The following is a 15,283-nucleotide window of genomic DNA, read 5'->3' on the forward strand; positions in this document are numbered from 1 at the left end:
AACAAACAAAATTAATCAGGACTAACTACTGTAGTGGGCTGTGTCTATAAATAATAAACTGTACATTTTATTAATACAATCGATGAATTTGAATTCAAAATTCTTTGGCAATCAAATAGACTTGAGCATTTCTTTGACTTATATAGTGAAAATCTCTGTAAACTTTAAAGTTTAGAAGATTGAATTTTGAAAACAATTACTTTAAACTTGTGTAATCCACACTAATCTACTGATTGTTGTTGAGAGTTGTAACTATAATCAGAATTAAGCCCACTAACATGTCCTCTGTTCTCTCTAGGAAAACTTGGAGCTTGAATTAGATGATGTAGAATCCAGTTCTTCTATTTCTGTAGCTGCTATAGATCAAGCCTCCCATCAGACACTGGTAAGCTGAGGCATGGTGATTTAAGAAAAAAAATCAATTTGTAACGCTATCTGATACGAGATATGGGAAGTGTCCTGATAAGTACAAAGAGTTTCTACAAAAGTCAGCTTTGCTTTGCAATAATGGAAAGTACACATACATTCGCTTATTGAAGTGTGTCTTAAATTGTGTGGTTAAATAATTGATCAATTGCTACCATTAAGCCTGATGCTATCAAGATTTAAAAAAAAACAATTGTGCTATTAGTATTCCCATTAATGCAATTTTTTTTAAATACTGGTGCCTGTGCGTACATGTCTCTGATGCATTAAAATGTACTTTGCACTCATCATCACTCCTAATGAGCTATAGATTGCTTTTTCTCATCTAGAATTTAATTTCTCCACTGAAACACTATTAGATGAATGATAAGCTTGTATAGATCACAAAATTAAGCAGAAATGTTGCTGGGAAGACAGATTTCAGAAGTAATGCATTTCTTTATACTTTTCCCCAATAGGTTCGAACTTTGGCTAGAACCGATGAAGCAAGAGGGTTGTTTTGGCTACTGGATGAAGAAGCACTACAGCCTGATGGAAATGAAGATACGCTTTTAGAACGGCTGTTTACTTACTATGGCCAACATGATGGTGATAAGAATGGTGCAGTACCATAAATAAAATAATTGACCTTCAAGCAGTGTTAGGACAAATAAGTTTTGAATTTTTGACAGTAAAAATCTGACCAGCATCCACTCTAGTGTAACTTTTTTCTAAGTTGAAAATGTGTGTTTCAGTTAGCTTTATGTAATTGAAGAACTATTTGATCTCAGTAATTAGTTTTGATTGTTTTGCTCCATCCAGCATGCAATCTGCTAAAAGCTTACCAGAATTTGTTGCCTTGCTTCTCAGGCCAGAGCCCCTTGCTAAAAAGCAACAAAGCTCATCACTTCATCCTGGGACATTATTACAATACTAATTGGGTGGAGTATGACACAACTGGCTGGTTGAATCATGCAAAACAGAACCCTGCATCCCAAAATGCTGCTTTCCTATTACAGGATTCACAGAAGTAAGCAGTAGCCAATTTTACTAAGTGTTTGATACCATATTTGTAATATACAAGAAATATTGATTCAATGTATCGATTTAGTACTTTTTATGCAGATGGTAGTTCAGGTATTGAATTATAATCTATTTCTCTGCCATTTTTAGTTCTATGTAACTGCAATATAATTGTAATTTATTTTTCCAGGAAGATCATTAGCAATCTATTTATGGGCAGAGCTGGAACAGTCACGGTATTATCTGGTTCAATTGCTGGCCTAGAGGGAGGATCCCAGCTTACCTTACGAAGAGCAACAAGCATGCGAAAGACCTTCACCACTGGTGTAGCTGCAGTGAAGAAGAAATCATCTTGCATTCAAATTAAACTTCAAGTGGTTAGTAAATCAATAAACCAGTTTCAAAATTTTGATACCATTGTGTTTAAGATTAGGATAGGTGCAAGTTTTTCTGGAAGAAAATTGTATTATATTTATCTGTTGCAATGTTGTATAATTATTTAATAAATAATCATTTGGTAGTATGAAACTAAGTATTACTGAAAAAGGCTTTTCATCTTGCACAAATCTATTGTTTTATATTGTAAGATGCATTTGTATTTTGTCTTGATATTTCTTGTGACGAATGCAAGATGAAAAGCTTTGACGATGTTATTTTTTTAAGCGGTACTTATTTATTTAACTTATTTAGTTGTTGTCTTTAATTTTTATTCAAGGTGTTAGTAATTTGATTTACTTCATAGTAATACATGACTTTTATGGGGGTTTAAGTTTAATTTTCTTTGAATCTTAAGTGTTAGAAATTCTTTAAAATGTGAGCAATAAATTTTATTTTTAGATTAAATTCTATTAATAATAAAGTAATCCAGGGCAAAATAATTTAAAGCTGATTATAATAATCCTTTATCATATTCCAGTGCTAACATTTGAACAAATCTTTACTTTCCTTCTTAGATGGATTTGTAGATGTTTGATTTACCATTTTTAGTTGGATTCTCTATCAGTATTTAAAATAAGACATGCTGTAATGTTTAAAATATTAATAATGTAATTATGTTTTCATGTTGGTAAAGCTTTAAAAGCCTCAAACACTTTCTGGACATTCAATCAACTAAGCTTATGAATTTCCATTTTTGCTAGGCTGATTTGAATGCATGATCTGTATGTTTCAAACTTACCATTGTATTCACTAAAACTGTAAATTACTTAGGAACTTTTTATTTTATTCAGTTCAGAAAAAAATACTTTTTATATGTAAGAAGCAGATATGGGCTGATCCCATTAGTTATTGGACTCTGTTCACTCTTTTTTAAAACTTGATTTATCTTATTCATGGGATGTAGGCATTACTGGCAAGGCTCACATTTATTGTCCATCTCTGATTGGCCTGAGAAGATAGTGAATCACTGCAATCTTTGGGTGTAGGGACCAAACACTGCTGTAAGGAAAGAGAGGTTTGACAGCTTTTGAGTTCTTATTAATATTCCCACTAAGCTGCGCTTGACAGTAATTGCACAATAGACTGGGAGGTATCAAGCAGAGCTTGCACTCATGATATTTAATTTGGGACAAGTGCACAAAAACAAAAAAAACCAGAATATTGAAAAGCTTGGCTGCATAATTTTTCAGAAAATAATTGATCGGACTAATGAATTTGGGCAGCTTACCAAAAGCCTTCTGAAAAATCATATGCAACATTAACTTATGCTTTTTCTGTTCAATTGGCAGTTCTTCAAAAGAACTCTTAAATTTTGCTATGGTGCTCGCAATACTAATTAACTAGCCAATTTCTAAACGTTGTCCAATTTTGTCTCCTTAAAGATTCTAACTTTTTATTCTCAATATAATGTTCTATGTTCTAAATAACATGTAGAAAAGGTACATGAAGCATCTGCTTTTGCTGTTAATAGAAAAATGATGTATAAACTATTTGCCTGAATTTATTTACAGGATGCTCTTATTGACACAATCAAGAAGTCTAAGATTCATTTCATTCACTGTTTACTGCCAAAAACTAATGTCTTTACTGAAACAAAGGTGTCTCCAACTCCATCTTTCAAATCTGGAATCACAGAAACTGATATCCAAGCAGAAAACTTTGAAGCAGGTTTGATGCAGCTGGATGTGCCACTACTTCGAGCCCAGATTAGGGGATGCAAACTTCTTGATGCCCTTAGAATATATAGACAAGGTATATTCCATTAAATTTCAAGTTTATGAATTAGTTTGTAAAGTCTGTGTTTAAAAAAAGGTTTTTTTTGGTAGATTCCAAACTTATAAATAGCTTTTCAGAGAAAGTGGCTTAGATATTAAGAGTTGGGTGGATGGTCAGAAATAGAGTGGAATTTTGGATAGAAAACCCAGATACATCGTATGCTGTAATCTTTACAGTGTGCTTTCGTTTTGTCATTAAAAAAGGTTCCCCTCTCAAGTCAGCCTAATTGTGAGGCTCGATTGCATGTTATCTGGAGAAGCCTGCTGGACCAGTTATTTGTATCTGGAGAGACAAGAGTGCAGGAAGGAGGTGATTCTGGTAGAAATATCCCAATTCTCAATCCCAGGACCCAGTTTTTATGGAGCAGAGCTTAGAGGGGAAAGCACACCTACTGCTCTTGTCTTGACAAGCAGTGCTATAAAGGGATTACATTCAATTTGAATCCAACTTCATTTCCCTTCAGTTGCTTTGTTTCCACAAGTCCTGGGAACCCAGTCACTCGTTGTAAGACTTGGCAGCATGTTAAATCATAGGTTACTCAAATATTTGAATTGGCTACTTGCCTCTTAAGCATTGACAAGGGCAGATTGGAGTCAGATTTCAAATTTTAAATATCCTGACCCAAGTGGTCACTATTATAACCTGGTTAATTTTCATTGTGCCCATTGTACCTAACATAGGACTGAAATTTGAAAGTGGCTCAAGGTTGTTAGGTTTAAAATTTGAGATCACTTTCCATGTATAGCTATGATATTAGGATATTAAATCTTGATTGTCCTTCAATTTTTGGTTTCAAATGTTGGAAAATGTTTGATAGCTGCTCACTAGGAAGGATATTTTGTCATCCTCTCATTTACCTTTATTTCCAATAAATATTTAATGTTTATTGTATTGATCATTTTAAGTTTGTGATCCTGACAGTATGTAGTGCAATGAAACAAAGTTATTTCAATCACAGGAAATCTTCTTCACAGTGAGTTCCTCAGTGTTTGAGGATCTAAAATAGATAGTGGATACACATTATATAGCATTTGTACAACTGGTACAGTAAAATCCCCGAAAGTGAAATGTTTGGGAAATGGTACATATACCCTCAAAGTTATCTGATGTTCCTTTGGTCATAGAGTTTCCTAGTGATTATTTTCTCAATGATTGGAAAGAATCTCATAAATAGGTACAAGGATATAGTCTGCAACTATAGCCCTATCTGTTTAATCCCTGTGACAGGAACTCTTGTAGAAATGATCATCCAAAGCAATATAAGCAGTCGCTTGAATAAATGTGGATTAATTAAGAAAAGCTGTATTGACTTGTTGAAAGAAAAGCATATTTAACTAATTTGATTGAGGATTTTGATGAGTAAACACAACATTGATGAGAGTAATGTACTTGATGTGGTGTACCAGAACTTTCAAAAAGCATTTGATGAAGAGTTGACAAATCAGAATTGTCAGTAAAATCAAAGTCCATGGAATAAAAGGGACACAATGGGCATAAAATTAGCTGAATTATAAGAAATTGATAATAGTGAGGAATACTTTTCTTGCGCTGGAGCAAGGTATAGAGTGGGATTCCTCTAGGGTAACTGTGTTAGAGTCATTGCTTTCCTTAATCTGAAATGATGTAGACACCCGTGTACAGAGTACCACTTCAAAATTTTCAGATTAAACAAAACTTGGAAATATTGTGAACCGTGAGGAGGATTGTCCTAAACTTCGAAAGCATAGACAGGCTGGTTGAATGTGCAGGCCTGAGGAAGTGTGTAGTGATATATCTTGGTGGGAAGAGTAAATTAAGGCAATATAAAATAGAGTTCCAAGTCTAAAGAGGCAAAGAAACAGAACGATCTTGAGATATTTGTACATAAATCATTGAAGAATTCAAGGCAACTTGAGAAAGACTTATAAAGTTATACAACATCCTGGACATTATAAGTAAAAGCACGGAATAGAAATGTAAGGAAATTATGTTGAACCTTTATGAAGTATTGATTGTATTCGATTAGAACATTGTGTCACAGAGTATTGAGCACCACACTTTATGGAGAAGGTGAATGCTTTGAACGCATGATCTGCAATAAGCTGATTGGCATTATGCTCATTTGGAGACTGCTGTAGTCAGTATGGGCTGTATGGCCACCTTCTGTACCATTACAGATCTGTGATTCTATCTATCAAGAGCCAGAGGTGGCATGAGGAAAACTTTTTTAGGCAGCAATGACAAGACCTGGAATGCACTGTGTTGAATATGTGGTAATGGCAGAATCAATCCAGAATTGTCCAAGAGAATTGAATGATCATCTGAAGATAAAACATTTGCAGGACCACAGGGAAAAAGTTTGGGAGTGGGACTAGCTGAGTTGCTGTTGCAGAGAGTTTGCATGGATGCCACAGGCTGATAACCCTCTATTGTAACCGTTCTGTGATTTCATAATTACCACAACTGCTGCTTCCCTCATTATAATAACTGATATTGCTCAAAATAATAAAAGTTTTCATGTCTTTTGATAATGAAATAATTTAAACCTCAGTATAAACACTATCCTTCTTTCATTGCAATCTGTAGGTTATCCAGATCATATGGTGTTTTCTGAGTTCAGACGACGTTTTGATGTTCTTGCACCACATCTAACAAAAAAACATGGACGTAACTACATTGTTAAAGATGAAAAACGGGTGAGTCAACTGCAACAATGCATTTTAATTCATAAAATTTTTGATTCAGCATGTTCTGTTAGTTTTAACCTTGCCATTTTTATTGAAGATGTATACAAAATAACTCCATGGAGGCTGGTATCCTGTCACCAAATTTTATTTACCCATGCAAAGTACATGTCACTGACCCAGCCAGCATAGAGCTGGCTCTAAGAGTGAACAGAACCCTTAATGCTCCTGTTTAAATCTATCAACCTGGATTCCCTAATTGGACCCAGTTAACAGACTCAATCAGGGAAATCGTGTTCAATGAGACCCAGCTGGCTGACCTCATTTCAATCACTACATCCCTTCCCCTCTAAGTCCTGGGATGTAGGCCTGTTCTTTTTCCTGTAGCTTCTCTTGGGGCGTTTTTGCACCAGGTCTTGTTCCTCTGATTCTGCCTTGGATACTGGCGGCGTATACTGGACCGTAGCCTACCTCTTGCACCTGGAGCATCTCTGAAGACATTCATCATCGTCAGACAGTAAGGGCGACATTTGCCATCTCCGTCTCCTCTTCGGAGATTTCTTCAACTCTAGGTGGAAGGGGAGAACTCATGGATTCTGAGTGTCTTGGCAGGTAGTCTGAGCTGGGTATATTTTGTTCCTAGCTGGAAATGTGTTGCTGGAAAAGCGCAGCAGGTCAGGCAGCATCCAGGGAACAGGAGAATCGACGTTTCGGGCATAAACCCTTCTTCAGGAATTTGTTCCTATCCCATTTGTGAGGTTGCAGCTTTCATGTATGCACATGCTTGTTCAGAATCACCTTTCCTTCCCCAACTTTTGTATGTCACAGAACCTGACCTCACGTCAACCATGCCTGTAAGCATGCAGGGCCATTACCGTGGTTTAACACCAAATTTTGTCCCCTGAAGTAAACTGCCCCTCGGAGAGAAGTCTTGTGCGAGTCTTCTCCCATTAGCAATCCTGTTGGAGCTGTCTCTGGACTTGTGTGGGAGTCTCTGATGTTGTCCGATAATCAAACAGGAATTTTGATAGTTTGGTGTCGAATGAAGCTTTAGGCTGTTTTTTTTTTAAAGCTTATCTTCAAAGTTTGGACTGATCTTCCTGCCAGACCACTGAGTGATGAATGGTATGGAGCTGACCTTACTTGCTGAATTCGATTTTAGAAATACTGAAATTCTCGGCTGGTAAAAGATGGCGCATTATCTGTGTATTCTAAAGGATGCTCGCAACTTTTCAGTCATCTCAGTGTTTGATGGATGAGTTCTATGCATGTCCAACCGCTTTGAATGGGCTTTCACAATGACTAAAAACATAGAACCTACTAAACTACCGACATACTCAATGTATAACCAAGTCCAGGGTTTACCCTGCCATTCCCACAAATGTGGGCAGCTGTTAATGGTAGGTTTGGTCCTTGTTGGCACCCTTTGGCCCTGCCCCACTGACGCGACTATGTTGAAATCCAATCCTGGCCACCAGGCACAACTTCTCACCAACATCTTCATTTTGGAAACCCCTGGTGGTGTTCAGCCAGTATCTGATGGTGACCTTTGCTCGGGACAATTACACTTGCTCATCAAAATAATATGCTATCCTCTATGATGATCTGATCTTGCTGGGTCCGGAAGAGTTTCAATTCTAGTTGTGATGGCCCTTTTGTTTCTCCCATTACCACCAGCTGGTCTAGTTTTGCCATGACCGGATCCTTTTGTGTCCAAGGTCTGACATTGTCAGCATTGACCAGAAGGATGTCCAGAAAGTTAAAAATCGAATGGACTCTTTCAGTAGCTGCAATAGGAGGCAGCTCAAGGCATCCGCATTAGTCATTGGTCTCCTGGACGGTTTTCCAACTTGTAATTGTACACACTCAGAATGTTAAACTAGGAAGTTGGGAGGAAGGGAAAGGTAAAACTCCTAAGAAGTATTATTACCAATGGGAAGCAAACCTGCAGGTTAACAACTATGGGGTTGTATTCTGCATTGAAAAAAATATGAAAAAATGAATTGAGTGTAGAACTCAGGAGAGGCTGTTGAAGTCTCCAGCACACAAAATAGGATAATGTTTGGAAAGGTTAGGAATAAATAAATAACACTGAGAAGGGGGGGGCAGTCAATACAGGAGTGAAGGTGTTGTATCTGAATGTACGCAGTATAAGAAATAAGGTAAATGAACTGGTTGTGCAGATCAAAATTGGCAGGTATGATATGGTGGGCATCACAAAGACATGGCTGCAAGGCGATCAGGACCGGGAACAAAATATCCAAGGATATATGTCCTATCGAAAAGACAAGCAGCTGGGCAGAGGAGGTGGGGTTGCCTTTTTGGGGAAAAATGTAATTCAATCTGTAGCAATAAATGAAGTAGGGGCAGATAATGTAGAATCTGTGTGGGTGGAGTTGCGGAACCACAAAGATTGGAAAAAAAACATAATGGGAGTTACCTACAGGCCTCAAAACAGTAGTTACGATTTGGCACATGAGATACACCAAGATATAGAAAAGACTTGTAATAGAGGTAAGGTTACAGTGGTCATGGAGATTTCAATATGCAAGTGGACTTGGAAAATCAGGCTGGTAGTGGATTGCAAGAAAAGGAATTTGTGGAATGTCTACAAGATGGCTTTTTGGAGCAGCTTGTGGTAGAGTCCACTAGGGAAGGGGCAGTTCTAGATTTCAATGTTGTGCAATGAGGCAGACTTGATAAGGGAGCTTAAGGTGAAGGAACCCTTGGGAGGCAATGCCAATAATTTCATAGAATTTACTCTGCAGTTTGAGAGGGAGAAAGTGTAATCATATGGAACTGTATTACAGTTGAATAAAGACAACCACAAAGGCATGAGGGAGGAGCTGACCAGAACTAACTGGGAGAGGAGTCTAGTAGGAAAGACACTGGAACCGCAGGAGTTTCTGGGAATAATTTGGGAGACACAGTACAAAATCATCCAGAGGAAAAAGAAGCATACCAAAGGGAAGATAAGGCAACCATGGCTGACCAGGAAAGTCAGGGACAGCATAAAGGAAAAAGGGAAAGCATGTAATTTGGTGAAGGGCAGTGGGAAGCCAAAGGATGAGGAAACCTTCAAAGACCAACCGAGCACAACAAAGAAATAAGTAAGGAGGGAAAAGATTAAGTATAAAGGTAAGCTAGCCAGTAATTTCAGGGAAGATTGCAAGAGTTTCTTCAGACGTACAAAGGGCAAAAGGCAGAAGTGATATTGGACTGCTGGAGAGCTGGTAATGGGGAACAAAGAAATAGCTGAGGAACTGAATGAGTACTCTGCATCGGTCTTCACAGTGGAAGACAAGACTAAAATACCAAAAATTCAAGAGAATTGGGGGCCAGAAATGAGTATAGTGACCATCACCAAGGAGAAGGTGAAAAAACTGAAAGGTCTGAAAGTGTCTAAATCACCTGGACCAGATGGACTACACCCTTGAGTTCTGAAGGCGATAGCTGAAGAGATGGTGGAGCTTTTGGTAGTGATCTTTCTGGTATCACTGGAGTTAGAGAGATTCCCAGAGGACTGGAAAATTGCTAATGTAATCCCCCTGTTTAAGAAAGGAGTAAGGCAAAAGGTGGGGAATTATAGGCCGATTAGCCTGACCTCAGTTGCTGGTAAGATTTTGGTGTCCATTGTGAAGGATAAGATTTCTGAATACTTGGAAGTGCATGGGAAAATAGGGCAAAGTCAGCATGGTTTCATCAAAAGGAGGTCATACCAGACAAATCTGTTAGAATCCTTTGAGATGACGAGCAGGTTAGACCAAGGCGAGCCAAGGGATGTTATTTATCTCCTTTCCCAGAAGCCTTTGTTAAGGTGCCACACAGGAGGCTTCTAAGTAAGATGAGGGCCCATGGTGTTAGAGGCAAGGTACTAGCATGGATAGAAGATTGGCTGTCTGGTAGAAGGCAGAGACTGGGGATAGGTGGATCGTTCTCAGGATGGAAGGCAGTGACTAATGGTGTTCCACAATGGTCAGTGTTGGGACCACAAGTTTTCACTTTATGCATTAATGATCTGGATGAAGGAATTGAGGGCTTTCTGGCAAATTTTGCAGATGATACAAAAATAGGTGGATGGGTAGATAGTATTGAGGAGGCAGGCAGGCTGCAGAAGGATTTGAGGAGAAAGTGAGGTCTGCAGATGCTGGAGATCAGAGCTAAAAATGTGTTGCTGGAAAAGTGCAGCAGGTCAGGCAGCATCCAAGGAACAGGAGAATCGACGTTTCGGGCATAAGCCCGTCTTCAGGAATGAGGAAAGTGTGCTTTCCTCATTCCTGAAGAAGGCCTTATGCCGAAACGTCGATTCTCCTGTTCCTTGGATGCTGCCTGACCTGCGCTTTTCCAGCAACACATTTTCAGCTCTGCAGAAGGATTTGGACAGGTTAGGAGAGTGGGCTAAAAAATGGCATATGAAATGCAATGTGGGAAATATTGGTAGGAAGAATAAAGGCATGGACTATTTTCTAAATTAGAAAATTCAGAAATCTGGAGTACAAAGGGACTTGGGAGTCCTAACCAGGATTTTCTTAAGGTAAACTTGCAGGTTGAGTTGATAGTTAGGAATGCAAATAAAATGTTGCCATTCATCTCGAAAGGGCTAGAATATAAAAGCAGGGATGTACATCTGACGCTTTATAAGAGTCTGGTCAGACTACATTCAGAGTATTGTGAGCAAATTTGGGTCCCATACTTCAGGAAGGATGTATTGGCCTGGAGCAGATTCAGAGGAGGTTCACGAGAATGATCCCAGGAATGAAAGAGTTGACATAAAAGAAACATTTGTGGACCCTGGGACTATACTTAATGGAGTTAAGAAGGATGAGGGGGGTATCTGATTGAAACTTTCAGAATGGCCTGGACAAAGTGGACATTGGGAGGTTTTCCGTTAGCAAGACAGACTAGGACCCTTAGAGGGTAGAGCCTTAGAATAAAGGGAAGACCATTTAGAACAAAGATAAGGAGAAACTTCTCAGTCAGAGAGTGGTGAATCTGTGGAATTCATTGCCACAGAGGGCTGTGGAGGCCAGGTCATTGATCATACTTAACAGAGATAGATAATTTCTTGATTGTCAAGGGAATCAAGGTTGCAGGGAGAAAGTGGGAAAATGGCGTTGAGAAATGTATCCACCATTGTCAAATGATGGAGCAGACTTGATGGGCTGAATGGCCTAATTTCTGCTCTTATCGTTATATGGTCCCACCGCTGAATTCGGCCTGAAGCTATGGACAGCCCAACCCTTTAAGTAGCCATAGCAGGGGTTTCTGGTCTGTTACAATTACAAATTTATGACCATACAGGGGTTGGTGAAATGTTCTCACCAACCAAAGATGCCCACCAAACTTTACTTCTCTATCTGGGCATATCTCCTTTTTGGCATCAGCCAAAGTCTGGGAAGCATACAATATCAGGTGTTGCTCTCCACTGGACCATCAGTGAGCCAACAATACCCTGATGTCGTATAGGGAGGCATCGCATGTCACCATCACATGTCGTTTAGAATCTAGTTGCCAGCACCTTAGACGATGAAAGCTTTTTCACTTCACTAAAGGCTACATGTTGGCTACAAGACCATTTCCAAGACTGACCCTTTTCCAATAGCAAATTTAAGGGTCCCAGGATGGAGGGCAGGTTACATATGAATTTTCTGCAATAATTCACCAATCCAAGGAAAGACCGTAGTTCCGGTACAGACTTGGAAACCGGCACACCCTTGCTTATCCTCACTATATCTGTGCAAGGGTATAACACAGTTTTGTCGATTCTGTAGCCCAAGTAGGTGACTTGGGATGCTTGGTCTACAGATTTTTTCCCTCCTAAGGCCTTGGAGAAATGTTTAAGCACTGTGTCCAAGTTCTCTAAATGCTCTTTGTTGGTCTTTGCAGTTATTAGCTTGTCATCCAGATAAATGGTGACCTGGGGTAAAACTTGTGAAATGTTCTGTATTGTCCACTGGAAAATGGCACAGGCTGATAACCCATAACTAACTCTTGCATATTGGTACAGACACTTATGGGTATTAATTATAGCATATTTCTGGGAATCCTCATTTAACCTCCATTGCATGTACTCATGGCTCATGTCCAGCTTCATGAAGAACAGATCCCTGACAGTTTTTTGTATAAGCCCTCTATGTGAGGGATTGAATATTTATCCAGCTGTGAAAAGCTGTTCACTGTTTGAAATCCCCACAAAGGCGAACTGACCTGTCGGGCTTCACAGTTGGTGCAACCAGTGCTGCCCATTTCAGAAACTGGACTGCTTTTCAGCCTTCTGCTTTCTGCCTTTACTTTTGCACACAAGGCAAGTAGTACTGGGCGGGACTTGCAAAATTGTGGAATTGCTTCTTGGTTAACATGTAAGGTGCCTTTGGCCCCTTTAATAGTCCCTTGATCTCCCTTAGAAACTTATGATGTTTAGTTAGGACTTTACTCAGGCAGCTATTTCTTAATTGAAAAATGTTGAGCCAATCAAGCTGAATCTTTCTCAATCAATTTTGGCCCATGAGCCAAAGTTGTGCCCTTAATCTGTAGGGGCTCTCTGTAGGTTCTCAGTCTGGCCGACGTCTTACACAAACTTAAGGGTTCGAGTCTAGGGGGAGTTTTGGTGAAGACTGGTTTGGTAATCACTGACAGAGCTGTACCAGTATCGACATCCATTAGAACTGGGTAACCATTTAAATAGAGATTTATTTTGATTGGTTCTGATGTTGATGTTGCTAAGCAATCTAACTGTTCCAAACCAGCTATAGGTGGACTTTTCAGGGTGTGTACTGTCCTGGATACTGGCCTGCAAGTTCTCTTACTCAATTCAGGGCTAGTGGGACTCTTGTCTCAAATCCACACGCCAGCAGTCAGTACAATGTATCCTTGAGAAAATTTTAACCTTTTGGTCGAGGCTTGCTTTGTTTTGGGGTTTTGTTGTGGGTTGACCTAGGCTCCCTCTGTTCAGGATATGTCCTGAGTGAGTCTATGCAATTGGGTTCAGCCAAATGGTGTTCCCCAAACTGTTAGCCTGGCAAGGGTGTCCACTTCCATTGGCATACCCTGTCACTCGTAAGCTGCACTTGTCATATTTTTTAATGACAAAGCTAGTTGTAGTGCCTGTTTTGAAGTCCAATTGGGCTTCAGCTATTAGGTGTGTTTGCATGGTCACATCTGAAATCCTACATACCAAATGGCGTCTCACCATCTCCTTAAGGGTTAAACCAAAATCACATGCCTCTGCCAATCATCTTCATCTCATCAAGAATCCAGATGCGGATTCTCCTAGATCTTGAAACTGTCAAGTAACACTGATTGCATCTAAGAATTAGAGGAGGCTTGGGTTCATAATATTCCTTAACTCAATGTATCAACTGTTGAAAGGTTTTAGTATCTGGTGCCTCCAGGAAAGTTAGGCTCCTAATAACCGAAAACGCTGCGGGTCCACATGCCGTCAGGAGAATTACTTTTGCTTTTCATCTGCCCCAATATCATTTGCCTAGAAAAATACCCCATTCTTTCCACATGCTTCAACAGCAGGATCAAGTTTCCCAAACAGCGACATGATGTCAGAAATGCTTACTCCAATTCAGAGGCAACTGTTACGAGCAAATCTCTTCGGAGCATATATTTCTCTCATTGCCAGTGAAATAACTCTGCAAAGGCCGGTATCCCATTACCAAGTCGCCCTTTATTTAGATGTGCTGTGATGATAATGCTCCCCTAACAAGGTTATGCTGAGGTCATAAAAGCAGCGATTCCAAAATGTCTACGTTTGAGGGCTTTTAGGGCCAATTTTATTATAGCTAATAGATACTGTCTCAGGAAAAAAGACTTTCAAGGTTTAAAAAAAAAACACTTGTCAGCATTGTTTTGTGCGTGGGAAATCATATCTCACGAACATGATTGAGTTTTTTTGAAGAAATAACAGAGGATTGTTGAGGGCATTGATTGATGAGGTGGACGTGATCTATATGGACTGCGAGTGAGATATTCAACAAGGTTCCAAGTGGTAGACTGGTTAACAAGGTTAGATCTCATCGAAGACAGTGAATGCTAGCCATTTGGTCCAGAACTGGCTTGAAGGTAGAAGACAGAGGGTGGTGGTGGAAGATTGCTTTTCTGACTTGGAGACCTGTGACCATTGGTGTGCCACAAGGATTGATGCTGGGTCCACCGTTTTTCATTTTCATAAATGATTTGGATGTGAACGTAGGAAGTATGGTTAGTAAGTTTGCAGATGACACCAAAATTGGAGGTGTAGTAGACAGCGAAGAAAATTACCTCAGAGTATAATGGGGTCTTGATCTGATCGGCCAATGGGCTGAGGAGTTTAATTCAGATAAATGTGAGGTGCTGAATTTTGGAAAGGCAAATCAGAGCAGGACTTACCATTAGTTTAAGGTCCTAGAGAGTGTTGCTGAACAAAGAGACCTTGGGGTGCAGGTTCATAGTTCCTTGCAAGTGGAGATAGAACATAGAACATAGAAGAATACAGCGCAGTACAGGCCCTTCGGCCCTCGTTGCACCGATCCAAGCCCACCTAACCTACACTAGCCCACTATCCTCCATATGCCTATCCAATGCCCGCTTAAATGCCCATAATGAGGGAGAGTCCACCACTGCTACTGGCAGGGCATTCCATGAACTCTCAACTCGCTGAGTAAAGAACCTACCCCTAACATCTGTCCTATACCTACCCCCCCTTAATTTAAAGCTATGTCCCCTTGTAATAGCTGACTCCATACGTGGAAAAAGGTTCTCATGGTCGACCCTATCTAAACCCCTAATCATCTTGTACACCTCTATCAAGTCACCCCTAAACCTTCTTTTCTCCAATGAAAACAACCCCAAGTGCCTCACCCTTTCCTCATACGATCTTTCTACCATACCAGGCAACATCCTGGTAAACATCTTCTGCACCAGTTCCAGTGCCTCCACATCCTTCCTATAGTATGGCACACAATACTCCAGATGTGGCCGCACCAGAGACT

The 15,283-nt window shown here is 39.7% G+C and overlaps 1 protein-coding gene across 19 annotated transcripts in view; it reads left to right on the forward strand.

Moving 5' to 3' along the window:
- myo18ab (myosin XVIIIAb) overlaps positions 1–15,283 on the forward strand; it is a 298,076-nt gene that overhangs the window by 163,828 nt on the left and 118,965 nt on the right. For all 19 annotated transcript variants that reach the window (XM_043718450.1, XM_043718434.1, XM_043718438.1 and 16 more), the window contains 6 exons: positions 299–385; positions 885–1,026; positions 1,276–1,435; positions 1,619–1,805; positions 3,378–3,618; positions 6,208–6,317. In XM_043718450.1, coding sequence (XP_043574385.1) covers positions 299–385; positions 885–1,026; positions 1,276–1,435; positions 1,619–1,805; positions 3,378–3,618; positions 6,208–6,317 — 927 coding nt within the window. The remainder of the gene's footprint in view (positions 1–298; positions 386–884; positions 1,027–1,275; positions 1,436–1,618; positions 1,806–3,377; positions 3,619–6,207; positions 6,318–15,283) is intronic.

The sequence above is a fragment of the Chiloscyllium plagiosum genome, chromosome 28 (genome assembly GCF_004010195.1).
Source record: "Chiloscyllium plagiosum isolate BGI_BamShark_2017 chromosome 28, ASM401019v2, whole genome shotgun sequence".
Taxonomy (NCBI): domain Eukaryota; kingdom Metazoa; phylum Chordata; class Chondrichthyes; order Orectolobiformes; family Hemiscylliidae; genus Chiloscyllium; species Chiloscyllium plagiosum.